The sequence below is a fragment of the Podarcis gaigeae genome (genome assembly GCF_964106915.1).
Source record: "Podarcis gaigeae genome assembly, chromosome: 3".
Taxonomy (NCBI): Eukaryota; Metazoa; Chordata; class Lepidosauria; order Squamata; family Lacertidae; genus Podarcis; species Podarcis gaigeae.
Genome location: NC_139680.1, coordinates 58,025,463 through 58,044,792, shown reverse-complemented (window position 1 = coordinate 58,044,792; position 19,330 = coordinate 58,025,463). Strand labels below are relative to the sequence as shown.

Sequence of the window (19,330 nt, the reverse complement as noted above, 5' to 3'; positions counted from 1 at the left end):
GGCGGCAGCAAAACCTTCATTTTTAAAATCGCCCCGGGACAGCGGAGAAGTCTCCGCTGTCCCGGGACGGCAGGCGGGGGGAAGCAAAGACTTTTGCCCCTCCCGCCGGCCTTCAGAAGAGGTTGGGGGACAGACTGTCCCCGGACCTGGTCTGAAGGCGGTTTCCATAGGAACGCATTGATTGATTTTCAATGCATTCCTATGGGAAACCGTGCTTCGCAAGACAAAAAACTCGCAAGACGAAAAGACTTGCGGAACGAATTGATTTCGTCTTGCGAGGCACCACTGTACACCCAAAGAGAAGGACATACTGTATTTTTCGCCCTATAGGACGCACTTTCCCCCCTCCAAAAATGAAGGGGAAATGTGTGTGCGTCCTATGGGGCAAATGCAGGCTTTCGCTGAAGCCTGGAGAGCGAGTGGGGTCGGTGCGCACCAACTCCTCTTGCTCTCCAGGCTTCAGGAAGCTATCCGCTAGCCGTGGGAGACGCAGCTCTCCCACAGCTAGCGGAGACCTTGCCAGCACCCAGAAGCTTGGGGCGTGCTGAGCTCAGCACGCCCCAAGCTTCGGGCTTCGCGCAGCACTCCGCTAGCTGTGGGAGAGCCGCACGAAGTCGTGCGGCTCTCCCATGGCTAGCGGATAGCAGCCTGTTCTGGGGGCTGGGGTTGGGGGAAGCTTGGGCTTCCCCTGCCCCAGCCCCGCACCTGGGGGGGGGATATTTTTTTTTCTTTATTTCCCCCCCAAAAAACCTAGGTGTGTCCTATGGGCCGGTGCGTCCTATGGGGCGAAAAATACGGTAAATATTTGCTCAACAACAAGCACGGTATGACTAGTTATGTTTTCTTTTGACAAGGGAACTTCCATGGCAGCATGAAAGAAAGCAGCCAAAAGTATTTTAAAGCATTTGTTTATTTATTCCCTTTCTTTTGAACTTCTGTCCTCCTTGAACAATTCAAAGATTCTTCAGTATCTGCAAGCTTCTCCTCTTAATCAAAAGACATGTTGCCATTGAAGGTCAGGCAAGGAAGCAACACCTTATTATCTTGCCCAGTTCAAATTGCAAGCAGGATACTCTTAAGAAATGCATGCAAGAAATGAATTCAATAAAATAATTATTTCTTCACTGGCCTTCTATAAAGGGCACAGAGTAGTTCTGAAGACCAAATGTAAAAATTATTTGTTTGGTAGAAAAGTCCCAGCCTTACAATGAATTGTATGTTATGAAGTATGAAACACTAACATAAATCCCATATCTCCTCACCTCAAAATAGTGAGCAGGATCAGTATGGCACATTGGAATTTAGAAGATCAGTCATGCAGCATCTCAACAGAATAGAATTAAAGCTTGCTTAACTGTCAAGCCCCAGGGAATCATGGGAATGGGAGTGGCTTTTCTTGTTTGGCAGATATTTGGGAATTTTAACAGATGATTTTCAATAGCCTCACAAAAACCCCCCAAGATTCTTTGCTGGAAGCTGGTATAAAAGTGAACAAAAAATTCCAGTTTATGTCCCTATGGGTGGGATTCATCCATTGCACAAGTCTTGTGCAATGCCACTGGTGTGACAGGGGTTTGTCCCTTCTCCTCCCGCAAAGGCCTCCTGAAATTGGCTCAGGATGCAGTCAGGAGAACCCCCAGAACAGTCAGGGAGGGGGAGAGGGAAGCTGCAATGCTTGTGATGACAGGATGATCACCATTGCATGGCACAGAATTCCATCCATTATTTTTCAATAAGATTGCGCTTTGAAAGGGCTTTCTGAAAACCTTGTGAAGTCCCATTCAAATTTGGCACTACTATGTGCAGTGCTTTGCATCTGTATGTGGCTTCCGTTTTTGTTTATATTTGGTAATTTGTATTTGATTCCAGTTAGAGACTCTACAGAGGGAGAATTTATCTAAGGTTTTCAATACAGGGCAGGATACACTTTAATTACAAAGAAGGACAGAAGCTGATGAAGGTCAAGGTGGAAACTTCTCAATGCATGAGTCAGAGCTTCAGAAGACAGCCAGGGTAAGCAGTAGATATTTCAATAGTGAGCCAATTTGCTTGGCTGTGGACAAGAAGCCAGGATATGCTTCTCCTCAGATCAAAGGTAGAACAGGATGTGAGAGAACAACAGAAATTAAGAGAACATATTGTTTCATTCTGTCGTCTCTCCATGGCATTTGTACATCACAAATGCATTTCAAAAGCTGTCAGGTTTCGTATGACTAGGGAATGCTTTTCAATGATCTTGTTGTTTGTCCTATAATGGGAAGCACATAAAAATAATGCCCTTGAGACAGGCAATAGTGTTGCTGTTTGTTTGTTTTTCAAAGCAGAACATACAAGAGGGTCATCCTTGCCCATGGTGTACAGATTAATTTCTTTCCCCTCACTGTCATTTCTGGTGAAACAAGGTTCTTAATAACTACAAAACCCACAAATTCCTTGTCAGCCTTTATGAGCTGCCTCTTCTTTTCTTTCTATATTATTATTTCTAATAGGAGGAACAAGTGAAAACGTTTACTATGAATCAAGGCTCTAAGTCCTAAATGAAATATATAAAATCATGGCACACATTCAAGGAAAAGAGAGCTGACAAGTCAATGCCTAGAGTGCCTGTATAAATGGCATATTGTTTATAGTCTTGTGAAACCGAACATCTTTGTGTTTTAAAGTGCTTCCTTAGAGGCATGGTTGTGAAGGATTTTGCATTCCACCGTGAGCAATGCCTCTATGAGTTAGTTAAGCATATGTGCACTTACGTTGAGAATATGCTGATAGCATTTTGGTGAAAGTGCTGAAAATATGGGTATGTTACATTTATAACCTTCAACAAAACTGCACCCTCGAAACCAATGAAGCATGCATCCCAGAGAAAGCAGAATGGGGGAAAGGCAATCACACCAAACTGTGGGAAAAGGGCTGCATATCAGATCAAGCACAAAGATGTCATTTTGCTTTGTAATACTCAAGCATGACACATACTTTGATTGAATGTGTCAAGTTTCTGTAACTATAATGGCTGATAAAGAAGCGATCAAGCCAAGGGGAAACTGTTGATAACAAAATTCTCTCTTATGTGTACATGATACAGAAATTATTGTTTTAAACAGTCACTTAGGAAAGTATCAAAAGCAATGTTTCTTTCTTTGCAAGTGTAAGGGACTAGAGTAAGAAAAGTTCCAAAATGTTTTAATATCTTACTGAAGCAGATTTTGGACAAATAATAGCAGGGAAGTGGGTGGGAGATTTTCAGCAGGAGTGAAAGGATTAAAAATAAATAAATCCCTAACTTGTGCAGTTGTCATAATTTGGCCCGGGGCCACCGTGGTTGCTCTGAGTTTTAAATAGAAGAGGGCTTCCCCAATCATGGGATGCAAAAATGAGGCTAGGGGGTAATTAAAAAAACACAAGAATGAAGCACATTCACATCCCCCCCCCCCGTGCAATTCAAACTAAAATAAAAGGCGGATCTGCAATTCCACACAGATTTACTTGAGATTCACTTAACACGGTGAGGCTTGCTTCCAGTATGCACACATAGGATTGTTTTGTGGGATTGCCAGAAAGAGATGTTACTTGCTGTTTGTCTATCCACTCACTTTCCATGAATTGGTTTGAACATTTCAGACATTTCTCTGAAGTGGAGCTGGATCTGTTCAATGAGATACTCACTTCACAGGAGGTACCAGAATATCCTGGAGGACACTGGCAAACTTCCACAGCAGATGCATATTTTTGTCCACTTGAAAAGTGATCAGCTGCTTCCAGGCTGACATCACTCAACCTAGAGTGCAAAAATGAGAGCGAGAGAGAAAGATTACTATTTACCTGTGAAAGAAACATCAATCCTGTAATGTTTCCCAGACCAGATAGTGTGGTGGGGGAGTTGTTTGCTAAAAAGGAGATGGGTCTTTCTACTCATCGCCTCTATCTCTTCTTGCTTGATATCATTCATGTTTAGACTGTGGCAAGCCCACATTAGAAAGCTGTCACAACAAGTGGATCAGCAGCTGGGGGACTGTGCTTAGCTTGCAAGTTATGTATTTTTACTTCCATCGCAGACACACACAGAAGCAGGCTGCTTGTCAAAACCCAGAGCTGAGGAACTGTCACCATGAAATCCTCTTTTCCAACTTTAAAGCACTGAAATCCTTAATTGCATTCACCAAGCATACATGACTTCTTAACATCTGTATGACTTCTTAGCATACTGCATAGATTTATTAATTTCATACATTTTTTTAGAAAAGCTACGTTTTAGGGCCCAGCCCTTACAAAGTGACTCCCAGTTGAAAACACAAGATATACAATCAAAATCTGAATTTAACCATAAATGCTGTAAAATATCAATAGGAATAACAATGAAAAAGACTGTGAGGCCAGCTATATTAATGGCAGTATCAACACACATCAGAGCAGCAGCACAATACTATCCTTTAGGTATAAGTGGTTCCAAACACCTGTGTCTTTGTAGCCCATTTGAAGGTTGATAACGAAAAGAGGTGAGGCATACCTCAACAGGAACAGTGTTCTGCAAAGGTGGAGCTACTGCCAGGAAGCCCTTATCTTTCTCTCATGCCCATCAACCAATTATCAACCAACAAATTTGTTGTCTGTGTTTTTTCAGTTGATTTAGGATGAATCTGATGCGCTGAACCCAAAAATCACATTGGTTTTGCTCAATCAGGTCAAGTTTTTGAGCTATGGCCACATGTCATTTTTTAATGTTTTTGTTCACATGTATGCTTGTGTGGAGCATTTTAGAAGAAGTTGGTGGGGGTAAAATGCCATGTCAAATAATTGTTTTGATTGGAAATGATTATTTTAATGACAAGAAGTATTCAGGTCCAATAGTTCTGTGTGATTATGTCGAAAAGGGATCAGTTTGAAGTCATAAAACCTCGAAATCTTCCATAAATTGGTGCGGCAAAGCATAAAGTTAGGGGATCAAAATTAGGTTAATGGGGCAGGTGCCCCACGAAGTGTATAGGAAACTCCACCTGCGCATGCACCAACTTATGACTAATTTGTACCTATTTTTGTTTGGAATTCCCATGGTTTGGAGGGAGCCGACAAACCATGTCACTGACTGCTACTTCTGCGCTGTTGATGTGACTGGGATCAACAGAAAGAACCGGAGCAGCCTCAAGTATCCTGATCTTCAATCAGCACGTCGTCCTGTAGCCCATTGTGATGAAATTCCAGTGCCTATCTTCGGAGAACTTCCTGACATTAGTGACAAAGATGCCTCCAGTGTTGAAGGACATGAAGAAGAAGAAGTGGTTCTTGAAGATGATGCTCCACATCAATTTTCCCAAAAGGAGTTGAATGATCTAGTTCGCGACCTCAGCTTGTCAAAGGACTCTGCTGAACTGTTGGCATCCAGATTGAAGGAAAAAAACCTCCTCTCTGACAGTGCTTGCATCAGCTTCTTCTGCAACAGGCATCAAGAGTACCTCCATTTTTTCTTGGAAGAGAAGGACTTGGTGTACTGTGCAGATATTGCGCAGCTTCTGCTCAAGCTTGGAGTGCCACAGTACGAACCCAAAGATTGGAGACTGTTCATTGACAGCAGCAAGCGATCACTGAAATGTGGTTTATTTGTGTTGACCTGAAGATGGTGAACTTTTTGTTGGGACAACTGTCTGGCTTCACCAAGTACCCTTGTTTTCTGTGCATATGGGATAGTAGGGACCGTGCTCAGCATTACACGAAGAAGGACTGGCCTGTGTGGGAGGAATTGGTGCCTTGCAGAGAAAGGAACGTCATCAACAACCTTCTGGTGGACAGAGACAGAATACTCTTCCCACTGCTGTACATCAAGCTCGGCTTAATCAAGCAGTTCACCAAGGCTCTGGACAAGGATGGTGACTGCTTCACTTACTTGTGCCAGGCTTTTCCAGGACTGACCATGGAGAAGTTGAAAGCTGGCATGTTTGACGGTCCTCAGATCCGTCAGCTCATCAGAGATCCAGAGTTCGGAAACTCAATGAACGAAGTGGAACTGGAAGCGTGGAAGGCATTTGTTCTGGTAGTGAAGAACTTTCTTGGCAACAATAAGGCCAGAAACTATGCAGAACATGTCAACAACATGCTGACTGCTTTCAGAAACCTGGGCTGCAACATGAGTGTCAAGATGCACTACCTATTTTCACATATGGACCGGTTTCCTGAGAACCTGGGTTCAATGAGAGACGAGCAGGGGGAGAGATTCCATCAGGACATGAAAGAGATGGAGACCAGGTATCAGGGTCGCTGGGACGCAGTCATGATGGCGGACTACTGTTGAACTCTGAAGAGAGACCTCCCTGCTGCTGAGCATTCCAGTAGTTCCAAGAAACGGAAGTTCAAGCCCTGAAGTTTGAAAAATGGTGAAGCAACATGCAATTTACGTGTACTTACCTTTATCAATGCCCACCATTCAGTTTACAGTAATAGATGTTTCTATCAGGTAATCAATATATGTTGTTGGAAAAACTTTTTTTTCTCTTAAAAACATATTTAGGATGATATGTGTTGACAAAAATCAGCTGATAATGCCACAAAAATGTAATCGATTTTGTCACAAGATCTGATTTTTTCCAAATCAGCATAGCACAAAAACCTGACCTGATGGAGAGAAACGGATGCCATTTCCTGATTCAGCAGTGCAAAAATACCCTAAATCAATTGTAAAAATCTAGACAAAATTCAAAAAGTAAAAAATTGTTGCCCAGTGATCAATAGTAGGCCTGCACAGAGCTTGTCTGAGGCCTGAAGTGGGAGTCTTGCTCATGAGATGTGCCATTGTGGCACCCCCTAATCTGATGCTACAGGTTAGTATGCAGTGACACAGGTACAGATTTTACTATTGAAGCCTTGCAACACATATGGGAAGCCATGAGTATTTCTCCCATAGCCATTTCGGCCATTAAGTCCCTGGCCGGCTAGGAGGCATGGGACATTCTTGCACAGTCCTGGTCAAGATTGTTCATTCATTGTTGTTTACATTACTTGGGAGAGAGAACTACATTGCTAAGTTGAGAAAGTGCAAATTTCAAAGAATGGCTGTTTTGGTTAATATGTTGCTTTGGGATGTGCAAACTAGGTTTACCTTTAAATGTGAACTGAATCACATTTCCCCCCCCATCTCTATCTGTAATGTTCTACAGTGGTATCTCAGGTTACATACGCTTCAGGTTACATATGCTTCAGTTTACAGACTCCACAAACCCAGAAATAGTACCTTGGGTTAAGAACTTTGCTTCAGGATGAGAACAGAAATCGTGCTCCGGTGGCACGGCAGCAGCAGGAGGCCCCATTAGCTAAAGTGGTGCTTCAGGTTAAGAACAATTTCAGGTTAAGAACGGACCTCCGGAACGAATTAAGTACTTAACCCGAGGTACCACTGTACCACTGTATCACTGCGGGAGGCAGTGGAAGACAGGAGTGCCTGGCATGCTCTGGTCCCTGGGGTCACGAAGAGTCGGACACGACTAAACAACAACCACTGTACTTTGGAACTTTACAATGACTACCACTAGGGCTGCTTTGTGCTTTTCTGTGCTTTTGTTATGTGGTTATTAGGACTGCTATGTGACAGTGGATAAGAATTTCCCGGGAGGTGGGGTGCGGAATCAATCATTTTCATTTTTCTGATTTTGTTTTTATGTTGAAATCTCATTGTGGAGCTGCGTTGAAAGTAAGGGGAAACAAATCTAGCAAAGTACTAGTAAGATTCTTAAAGGCAAAGAGTAATTCAAAAGAATTTAAAGCCTATTATAAACACAACAAAATTTGCCAGTGGTCTTATTATCCCATTTGCCTATTGAACCACAGATCGTCTCTTCCAGTACTATGTGATATAATTTGGAACAATGAGAAACCGTTACACACAGAACATTTCACTCAGTATTATTCCACATTTGTATTCACTGAACAGTTCCAATTTTCATTAGGTTCTGCTATTTGGTAAATGGTATTTTAATGTGTTTAACAGTTTTTACTCATTGAAAAAAACAACCAGCAGTGCAATTTTCCCCCACTTCAATGTAGTAATTTCTTTTCCTCTGTGCCATGCTGAAGACATTAAAGTACATAATGTTGGCAGTAATGGGACACAGGATCTTGGAGACACTTGAGAAATTTGAGTTTCCAGACCAAATATTTAATATGACTGCTAGTGTGGCAGACACTGTTGACTTGCAAATGCAAACAAGATTAAAAGAGATGCAGCATTTGGAGCAATAGCTGCAGAGTTTACGATCTGCTATTATATTAATTGTTGTAGCTTGAGATTAAAAGAAAAAAGAAATCATCGCCCCCATATAATGCTGCTGGGAAGCCTCTGGGTTGCACGGTTTGCATTTCATGCAACATTATTCCACAGTTGTATTCTCTGACTAGCTTTCGTGATGTACTGAAATCTGAATATTGGCTACATGTGTACTGGCCTATTGCACTTCTTTGTTCCACATGGGGCTTAAGTCATCTTTGCTGCAGCTTTTCATGAAAGTGCCAGGAAGTTTATTGTTCCAGTCACTACTGGACTGCTACCGAGCCAGGAAATATGCAGGTCACAGAAAAAGCACGGTGGCAATAAGAGTAGGGCACCTTCTTTTCTACCCTTGTAACAGCTCTAACAATATTGGTTTGCTTACTTAATACGCCATCTTTGCAGATTTCCAGTATACTTTATGAAGGAGAAGTAGTTATCTGCCATAGTGATTGTAGCTAGGATGCTCCAAGGAGGAGATAGATGTGAACATCTGCTACAGCACTTCCATGTTGATAGTGCAACAAAAAATATGAAGGAATGCCAAGCCAATTGCCCATACTGAGTTGGGAACTCCTTTCTTTTTTTATATCCTGCCATCTGCTTTGGCATATTACTAGCCCTGTGCAAGCACTTGGAGAGGGTAGCGGTGAATACACAAAGGGCTGTGTGTATTCTGTGCTTGCTGTTTCCACACCAATGTCATGTATTAGAGTCCCTGTCTGTGCAGCGGTCTACATGCATACATCTGGATGTGCAGACTCTGGAGCAACTTGAACACTGTCTGTGCCAGCTGGTGAGGAAAAGAGAGATGGGGGAGACCAGAAAATCTATCTGCACATTTATCTCCACCTGGCAGCCCTACTGACCGTGAGGTCCATGAGAGCTTCCTAACAGCAGCTGCACCTTCTTGCTACCCCACTTTTATTTTGCTCTGTTCCTGCTGTGGATAAGGGAAGGGAATTTCTCGCTGTGGGTGCTTGTGTGCAACAAGGGTGAGAGCCTGGATGGTTTGCAGAGAGGGGTGAATGATCTTAAGTTACTCAAAAGCCACAGAGCGAGAGTTTACTGGCAAGGAATGTGGCCCTCTTTGTGTGAGACACAGAGAGGGAGGGAATGGACAGCCGTAAGTGAAAAATGACGCGGGAATTGTTGCTAAAACCACTGGTTGTTTAATCTGCATCAATCTGTTGGAATGTATTGTTTGTTTTTACCTGGGTATTTATTTAATTGGATTAAATATTAAATTGGTTAAATATTAACTTTAGCAGTTTTGCTTGTTTACCTTATCATACAATTGTTAAGTTGTAATTGTTGTCTGTTGTTTTTCTCTGTTTATTCTTTTACTTTGTTTCCTGCTCTACAACTAAAAACATTCAGTGAAGAACGGGCTATATTGTAAAAAGATAAATACATAGGTTCCAATTGCATGGGCTACACTGAAAAATGGAGGGTAAAGATCTGGTCTATGGAACCTACATGTGTCAGGATATATGGAAACAGAAGGTGCCTCAAGGCTAAAGGAAAGTCAGCAGGCATGATCCTACTTTCCTCCATCTATTTATCCGTATCTGCTTCAAACATTCTGCACAGGGCTACAATGTATAATAGATTCACAGTGTGTATGGTTCATTCTACAGGTGTAAACAGAGAGATGTGGAGGACTTGCAGTGCACAGCTGAATAAAGGAAAGACACAAAATGGGAAAGGGCGGAAATGCTTCACTTCCAATCTGTACATATGTCATAATAGCCTGCCAAAATCCTGCAACTTTTTATACTACAAATTTCCCACTCTATTTTTGTCCTGCTGTCACTGTGCAAGAGTGCTCCTCCATATGGCAATAATAGTATAACATTGGGGAAGCTTTGTAGAAAAACTATGGTGTCTCCATGGTCCAGTATAAATCCATCACTAATGCACTATTATTGCACCAATGGTTCCTTTTTAGTAAACCATTAAGAGGTTCTTTTTACAATCAAGTGGTTCAGAAACTGTGAGTCCTGGATGACCTACTCCCTGCGTTGCAGGCATTTTCCCACCTCGCCTGGGAGAACAGGGCTCTGACTGACTCCAGAAGCTGAGGCAGCTGATCAAACACTTGGGCTGGGGTAGGAGTTTTTGTTGCTATTGATTTTTTAAATTATTTTTAAAGATATTATATCTTTATTTCAGATTTTAGTATGATTTACGTGGCGATCGTTCAGTCTGGTTGTGTATTTTTTGATGTTTTCTTTATTTATTGTTTATGACTGTTTTTCTTATGTTGTAATTATGTATTTTTTCATGTTGTGAGCTGCCTTGGGCATAGTTTGGACTGTGGAAAGGCAGCATACAAATGAAATTATCTATGTATGTAAATAGAAATAAACATTGCAAATTAAGCCCACAAAATAAGCCCAGGCTGGAGATGCTCCTCTAAAGCTGTGATGCTATTGCTGCATAGGGCAAGAAGGACATTCCAGACAGTATTTCTCACCATATGTGCAACTATAACAAAGGGGAAGGTGTAAGAGCAGTAAAACCACTCATTGCAACTCTTTGGGCAACGTCAGATAGTATTCCAGGGATTCTTCAAGTCTTGCACTGCTTGGGTTTGTCAGTTTGGGATGACTTGCCTTGCATGAGATTTCAAGCTGGCTGTATTTACAGGCTTATAGCTTACAGCTAGTTACGGAATAAGGTCAAGAGGTAGAACAGGTCTGAAACTGCATTATTTCTGAGGAGGAATTTGAAAGATAAGGAAGAGTTCAAACAGCGTAAGTGTTTGAAAAGCAAGTTCCAGGTACAAAAGAAAAACGTGGAACACAGGCTGAGCTGACAGAGATCAAAGACCTTGAGATGACTCAAGGTTGAAGAGATGCAGCAGTTAAAGACTCAGGTGGGGTGAACAAAGAAACTGAACAAACAACGGCTGCGTAACATCAAGGAGACATGAAATGGTAAGGAAACTGTATTCAGTGTGAAAGATTGCCAGATCTTAGCTTTAGCATATTTAGGAAGTTAGGTTTAGCACATTTAGTACAGTGGGCTGTCCTAGCAGTAGGGGTTTTTGACACAGGTGAGTGCATCACAACAGGATGGGCAAGTACAGTAGTGAAAGGAAGCATGATCCAAAAGTTTCATAGAATCATAGAACCGTAGAGCCAGAAAAGACCCAAGGGTCATCTAGTCCCAGTAATGCAAGAATCTCAACTAAATCAGAAGGGGAATTAGGGAGGATTCAGAATAAACCAAAGTTTATTGGGGCTCTTAATAAAATAGAAATCTGTGTCCAAGCTCAATTGTTTTCCAGCTTAATTAAATGAAGATGCTGCTGGGGGAAATGATGATCAACCTGCTTAATAGAACTGCAGACAGAACCAAATGCTGTTTCAATGATTACCTGTAGATGGCATTCATCCCATAGCTGTATGTGGCTCTTATAAGGAGACTCTTTATATTTGCCAACACAGACATGAATTCCCTTTTGCTGACCGGATAGTCAGTGCCATGCAGCTGAAATAAGTCGTGCTTCAACAACACTTCTTCAGTGTGCTCTTCAAACGGGTTCAAGTGAATTCCCTCCTGCGACGTGCTGATTCTCAAGCCACTTCCCTAGTAATTATTATAAATGTTAAGGATGAAAACATTTTAAAGAAGTGACACACAATGCTACATATTTATAGAGAGCACAGCACTTTGGCATATGCTACAAGGCAATTTTCATACACGTGATGCACTCTCTGGAATTTGATATTTTCACTGGTGTGGAAATCTGGATAATGATGGAACAAGGTAATGCATGCAAAATTTTGATAATATGTTGGTAACTGATATCACAGCTGTGCGTTTTCATGGGGAAAAATTCTAGAATTATGTTGCCCATTATCAACTTTACAATAGAAATAAATGCAGCAATAAAATAGTGCAACCTGCCTACACAGTGCATATTCCAGTCAGCTTAATTATTCTATTTAGACTACGATCCTAAACAACTTATCCAGAAGAATTTTTCACTGCAAAAAAATGGGCCATTTTTTGTAATTATCTTTCTTCATAATTACATCGCTGCTCTGCGCTCCTTTGGGATGAATTTAATAATGAAACAAATTCATGGCAAGTCTTTGAGCATCATCCTACACACTAATGGTACCTAAGGATGCCTAGCTCTGCACTAGATTACATCTCCTGCGATATTTATTACCATTGAGTTAAGCCAAAGGTGGGAAAGCAGTGACCATAGCTGTTCTGAACAGTGTGTCAGTCTCTCTTGGGGTCTGCCCTCACTGATTTGGTGGCAGTCCAAATGGGGTTGCAAAAATGCTGTCCTCTGGAGCCACAGTGAATGGGGAGATGGGTAGTGTGTTCCCAGCATCAAAGGAGATTCGAATGCTCCCTGCACCTCCCCTTTCAGCCACTGCTTAAAGCTTCATGAAGGGTTATATCACTTTGAGGCCAATGGTTGCATTGGGAGCTACCAACTCAAGATGTAGAGAACCTGGAAGCTGCAGCTCCCAAAGGAATCATAGTACTGTATCATAGAGTTGGAAGGGATCCCAAGGATCTTCTAGTCCAGCTCCCTGCAATGCAGGAATCTAAGGAGCATCCTCTTATTTGCTGCTGCTGCTGCTGCTTAGCTGTTTCCCCAATCAGCTTGACCAGAAGGCAGAGGGGGAGGGGAAGAGATCTTGCAGGACAAGAGTTTCAAGCGCCCTTCCTGACAATCCCATTCTACTGCTCAGATGATCCAGAAACAGATGACTGGCACTACACAGTGGGCTCTGTGTGTGTGTGTGATGCTCAATGTGTGATTGTGTTTGCATGTTAAAGGTGTGTGGTTACGTTACTATGGTGTGCAATGTGTATGTTATATTACATCATGTCCTCCCTCAAAGAGGGCACGTGTTGTGGTGAGATCTGGAGACTGACCTTGGTTTTGGGGGGCCTTTGGATAGCCACAACACCTGAGTGATAGGTCCCTTGATGCTGGGTTTCAATCTGGCCAATGGGGCGCAGACTAAATGGATTGAGGGACCTATATATATACCCATGCACGTGACCCAGAGCTTCCTCTTTTGGCTCGTGCATCAGAACACCTGCCCACCTCTCCCTAATTTTAGGGCCTTTTGCGATTGACCTTGCTATACTGTCGTGTGTTGTCTGTCGTTGGGACAGGGGCATGGCAGGAATTTCCCCATTTTTGTTTTGCCTGCCGCATAGCAATTCGTCACAACTTGTAAGGTTGTGGATAGGCACTGGTTCATGTGATAGGGATGGGAGAACGGTCTCGCCATCCCTATGTGAAGAGTATTCGTTAAAGGAATCCAGGGACTCAACTTGGTTTGGCCAACCCCCGAAAAGGGGTTGCACCTGTGCCTGAGTCCAGGGGAGAATCTAGGTAGTGAATAAAGTCTGTTCACAGGCTTTTCACCTTCCCCAGGTGTTCACCCTTGGCTGACTTATGATAGAGCTCTGGGTCAGCGCTACCTGCAAGGGTGTAGGGAGCTAGCCGAATCAGAGCCTATGCAACCACTCACTTTTCTGTAATCAAAGTTGTGGCCTAAATTCTGCCAAAAACCAAAACTAAAATTTGAGTCAAATGTGTCTTTATTTAGGAGGGAGGTTTCTAGGTCTGAACACACAAACACATATTTGATTTGTGTTAATTGTGGGTGAGTGTGAACAGTGTTCCCTCAGTTGGTTGGTCTCTCTCTCTCTTGGCCCTGGTCATTTTGGGGTATGTGGCTTTCAATTCCTTTCTCCAAAGAATTGCAGCCCTTGAGAGGGTGGGAGGGAAAGTTCCCTGCCTCTTTGGCTTTTAGTCTTCATCACCCCAAACAAAAACTAAGGATAAGCAGCTTCATTTCCATATATCTATACTGTTGCTCTTTGACTCATCCCCCTTTCTTCTCCTTCACTGCTTGTCTTCCTCACCAATGAAATTTAGATCGGAATGCAAGCATCTTAGGGAAGGGTCTTATTGCTAGCTTCTTCTTTTAGCCATAGGAGGTCTGCTGACTGTGTGCCACTAGCAACCCATCCTTTCAATGAGCGTTTCAAGAGATGGGGAAGCAATACTCTACCTCTATGATGACATCAGACTGCAGCATTGCTTCTGCAGCATCCTCTTCCCCTGTGAGGTCATATGAAATGGTAAATTTCAGATGTCCTCCAGCAGCTGTTATCTGCGGTAAAGAAGAATGATGCTGATTACATAGCAGAAAACATGCCTTTAACCATTTTGAACTACTCTTTTCCAATTACAGCGCTTTCAAGGAAAGGACTTCTTGTATGGAGAAAGGACATGTGGATGATAGAGAGCCCCAAGGAAAAATCATTACAAACTGTTCCTTTCCTGTACACGACTCTCTCTCCTCCCACCTCCAGTACTCCAAATAAGCAATTCTGATAGAAGTGCTTTCAGACACTTCTAAAGGCTGGGAACCAAGCATATATGTTCTTTTTCTTTCTAAAGTGCTTGATGTAAATAAAGTTGGTGGGTTTTTTTAAAAAAAATAAAATAAAAGCCATAGCTTACCATAACGTTTTTGACTCATTTTTTTATTGAAAACCCCTAATGCACAAGATATAATATTTGGACAATACTAAATTGCTGGAGGAATCAGGGATGCATGTCGCTCTTTTATCCTGTCCGCCTCCCACCCTCTCCAATTCCCAGGTTCAGGGCTCAAACAGAGGGACTCCATGTCCAATCAGCCTGGAGAACTAGGCTGCAAATACTGAATGTGTCTTGAGAAGTATAACCTAAAACAGAGGGGATCTATCCTCAGGAAGTAAAAGCAAATCCAATTAGGAAGAATGCCACAATCTTGTTCTCCTACAGGCATATCTCTCTGAATGCTGCCTTTGCCTTCGCATATGTTCGCTGCCTCAAAACAATGTGAGGCAAATAACCTCAAGGCATATTTTGACCCAAGAATGAATTTTCTTTTTAGACTTTTTGTTAACATTTTTTAAAGATGCTGATCCCAGCATTCCAGAAAATAGCTGGCAAACTAGACTTTTCTTCTTCTTTTTTGAAACAGCATCAAAAGCAAATCACAAATGACAGTATTCAGAACAAATACAGAAGTTTGGAAGAATAAGGTAAGCCAGTCTATATATTCAGGTATAACAAAGAATCTCTCTCTCCTTCAGATCCCTCTTCCCCACATCTCTCATTCTCCTCCATATTATTGAAGAGAATTGTGTGGATATTCTTTGAGGCTGTTCATAAGGAATTATGTGCTGTCTTCCATCATCATTTGTTATGCAGGAGTTTCCCCCCTCCTTGCGCAAGTGTGTCTGAATGCATGAAGCCAATGTTATGCTTTCTAAAGAAACATAAATGAGGTTTGTAGAGAGCAGGCACACTTTCTGTGGACCACATTCTGTATGTTACACATGCTTGATAAATAGTAACAGGAATCATACCAATAAATCATATCAAGCTTTTAATTTATTATTTTTTTAAAAAAAAATGTTGGGGTTACTTTAGGCACCCACAGTGAACTCAGTTAGATTGGTAAAGAAAAAGTGTTTTATATGCATTGTATATGTGATATAAGACTGAGACATCAGATGGCGCTGTGGAGTCCTGTCCTTCCCAACCGGATTTACCTGTATGAGTTTAAAACGTGTTTAACTAAACCACTTCTTTGATGTGTCTAGATCCAGCCTGAGATTACAGTTACCAATATTTAAAGTTTCCCTCCAACACAGCAGAAAACAAAAAACAACAGCAACACAACAGAAGGAATTATTTTTGGGGACACTCTTTAAAAATGTTACAAATACTAGTAGTGAATATATAACCCCCTGTGCTCTTTGCTCCTGGCACTTAAGAAGTAAAATTCAAATATCACAATGGATTTTTGGCTCTAATTTTTTACTTTCTCAAAGAAAATGCAATAATTGAAAAAGGCAATAAGAAATTATTGTGTTAAAATTGATGCATTCTGCACACTCGTGCTTTCCATTAACTATAATAAAAATAACTGGTTTCCCACTTCATCTCTCTAGTCTTATGATTCTGACATTTCTTCAGTGATACACAGGGCCTGCTTCATCAGGAAGCATTATTGTATATTGCATAGGGTACCCAATTTGGGAGAGGAGAAGCATTTTCAACCCCTCGCCCTCATTCACTGATCAAGTCCCACCCAATATAAGTTTTTCACCACAAAATGAAGCACCGACATGCTAGCGTCACATACAACTGAGGCCTAGATGAAGGAAGTAAAAATTTAAACATTGGTCCTGGTGTATATGTTGCCAGTTTGGACACACACTCTTCAGTGGCAACTACAGGCTAGTATGTTTTCAGTATGTGTGGGCTGTTTTTTTAGTCTCCAGGAGCAGACATTAAGAAAATAGCAGGGTTCATGCCTACCCCCCACCCTTTGTGCCAAGTGTAAGGGAGGAACAAGAGAAAAAGCACAATTATCTATGGAAATAAAGGAATCGATTTTGCACATCAGTAGATTTGGTTTAAGAATCCAGACTTAGTGATGGTTCTGAGAGATGCTAGGACAATAAATCTAAATCAGAAGGCAAGATTGGATCCCATCAATTATGGGCATCTCAATCTATTTTTCCAAACTAGTATCTTCTAATTCTGTTTTCTTTCCAACCGACCTTACAATGCTCAGTTTCATTTTGGCAATCCCACATATTCTCCCTAACCATAGACAGGCCACAAAATAAGGGGTGTCAACATTTGTCTGCCCTCCACAATTCATTCCATTTCTTTGATACTGTTGGACCATACTGAGACAAAATGATTGAAAGATGGCCTTGGAGTTGTGAATTGTCCTATTAAACTCCCCGCCCCCGTTTTATAAGTATTCATTGCAATATATCTTTAATGACTCAGCACTAGAAGTTTCAGGCAACCTTTTTTTAAAAAAAAATGAATAATCAAGGAACTATGTATATTAAACAATGTGTCTAATGCCACATATCTCAGTGAACAATAGGCAAGACAAATCCCTCACCCCAAATGGCAATCTTAGTGTTCAACAGCCTGCCAGTCTAATGCAAGACTGACTGGCACCCGTGACAAAGTACTGAATGGAGAACAAGCCACCTTAACAGATGGGCAGTAAGTATGTTTGTGCCTCATGTGGGTTACAGGATGCACAGACGGAGTGTCTGAACATCTGTTTGCTTTAATTTACATGCTTATGTTTTAAGGAAATGCTCCGTCATTAATCCAGCCCAGGGTTGGATTACAGTTTTTTGAAATAACAAATGCTAGCTGGGAAGTCATAAGGAGAATTTCATATGTGTCCGTTGCATTTAGGGGAAAGGGCAGAAAGAGAGACGTTGAAATGAATTATAATGAAGCTCTTACCCTGGATACAAAGTATGTAGGTCTTATCATTTTAATATAAATTCTCAGTTACTATTATATATTTTAGTTCTGCTGAAGTTCTGTTTGTTAAGAAAGGAATGAGTTTAAAAAGAACTCGCTATCTTTGATAAGACCTTCGTCCAGAGTTTGCATTGGTATAACAGATAAAAGGAAAGTGGCATTTCCCTTTGCTCTGTTTGAATAAGTATATAGAACAAAGGCATTTTTAAAATAAAAAAAGTTTTGCTCTCTGTAAATATTTTCCATGTGGATGTGATATTCATTTTGTTGCACAGCAAATCCCATAACCATTCCTCAGTGTCAGCTTTAGACATTTTTGCACCTAAAGCAAATAGTGAAAAACCCCTCTCCCCCTGCAATGAACTGCAACATATCAAGCTGGGATAGTCATTTCCATTGGGTAGCTTTGAGAATTCCCCCAAAATAAGTCTTCTGAAGCCAACATATGACTATAGTCTTATAAAGGATGGTTATTTAAGCTAGTAACCATGTACAGGCATGCACACAAATTTTCTTTAAGAAAAAGCTGGTGCCACCTGTTCCTCTTTTTAGAGAGTTACCCTTTATATTTCAGGGGGGAAAAATCAATCCACATTCAGGTGAAATTGCTGTTTCGTAGATAAGGTAGCAAAACAATCCCAACAAAGCTAAAATAAACGTACCCCAAAATAGAAGAGTAGCAAAACTACCAAATGACTTTATTTTCCCATAGAAACAACATGTGCCTATAGCATCACATAGGAATGCCATTTCTAGACATTAATTCCCCATTTTCTGATATAATATGTAATGGTCTCTGAAACTTGTTCTATAATTCTCCCAGGTGGAAATTATTTAAACACCATATATACACATACTGTATATTATGGGGGCAATGGGAAGGCCTGAATTAGCCCTTGGAAATCACCCAGTCTGGCAAAAAATAATGCTGACAGCTGTGACAGTGTTGCAGAATATGCCAGGTTTTCCCCATTGAAGGGTTATTAAAAATCTACTAAGTGCTTCATCAGAATTATAAATATTATCCAAACCTCTAGCTCATCCTGAAAGTAGAAAAATTGAAAAAGACAAGCTCACCAGCTGCTGAGTAGATTTTTCCCCCCAGTAGCAATTGCTTTGCTGTTACTAAACTATATAATTCAATAATTAGAAGTCAGTGAAATAGATCAGGGAGGTATATGTTTGCGGGGAAACACTAACTTTCTTTTTCATCTTATAACTGATAAAGAAAAACATTAAGGTGAATGTTGAACCTATTTTATTGTCTACAAAGATAGGGTTTAATTGGTTCATGCTACTGTCTCCTCAGCAGAAATCCAAATGGGCACAGCAAGTGGCCTTAGCATTGACCATTTAGCACTGTTGACTGTCTTAAAATGGAAGCGGCTTCATAAGCGGACTGAATAAATGCTCACAGATTACTCATACTTGAGTAATTATTTTTTAAAACCATCAGAAGGGCAAACAGAAGGCTCAGACCTTTGCGGAAGCCTTGCCATCTGCCTTGAAAAGAATCCCTGATCCCTAACGCTCCATGCCTGTGTGTGTGTGTGTAGAGAGAGAGAGAGAGAGTGGGGAAAATACCCTGCCAGTCATTTGGTGGTGATCAAAGTACTCTAAGTATGCCTGGAGCAACTTCACTTGTATAAAATACAATTCAAATATTCGGGGGGGGGGGGGTCAGCCCTAGAAAAGAAAGCAGATTCTGGTGCTGAACATGAGTCCGA

The 19,330-nt window shown here is 41.4% G+C and overlaps 1 protein-coding gene across 10 annotated transcripts in view; it reads right to left on the bottom strand.

Moving 5' to 3' along the window:
* The window catches only part of LAMA2 (laminin subunit alpha 2), a 453,343-nt gene that overhangs the window by 158,455 nt on the left and 275,558 nt on the right, over window positions 1-19,330 (bottom strand). For all 10 annotated transcript variants that reach the window (XM_083731000.1, XM_083731002.1, XM_083731004.1 and 7 more), the window contains exons 13-15: window positions 14,311-14,412; window positions 11,631-11,842; window positions 3,664-3,775 (exon numbers count right to left, since the gene is read on the bottom strand). In XM_083731000.1, the coding sequence (XP_083587126.1) occupies window positions 3,664-3,775; window positions 11,631-11,842; window positions 14,311-14,412 (426 nt within the window). The remainder of the gene's footprint in view (window positions 1-3,663; window positions 3,776-11,630; window positions 11,843-14,310; window positions 14,413-19,330) is intronic.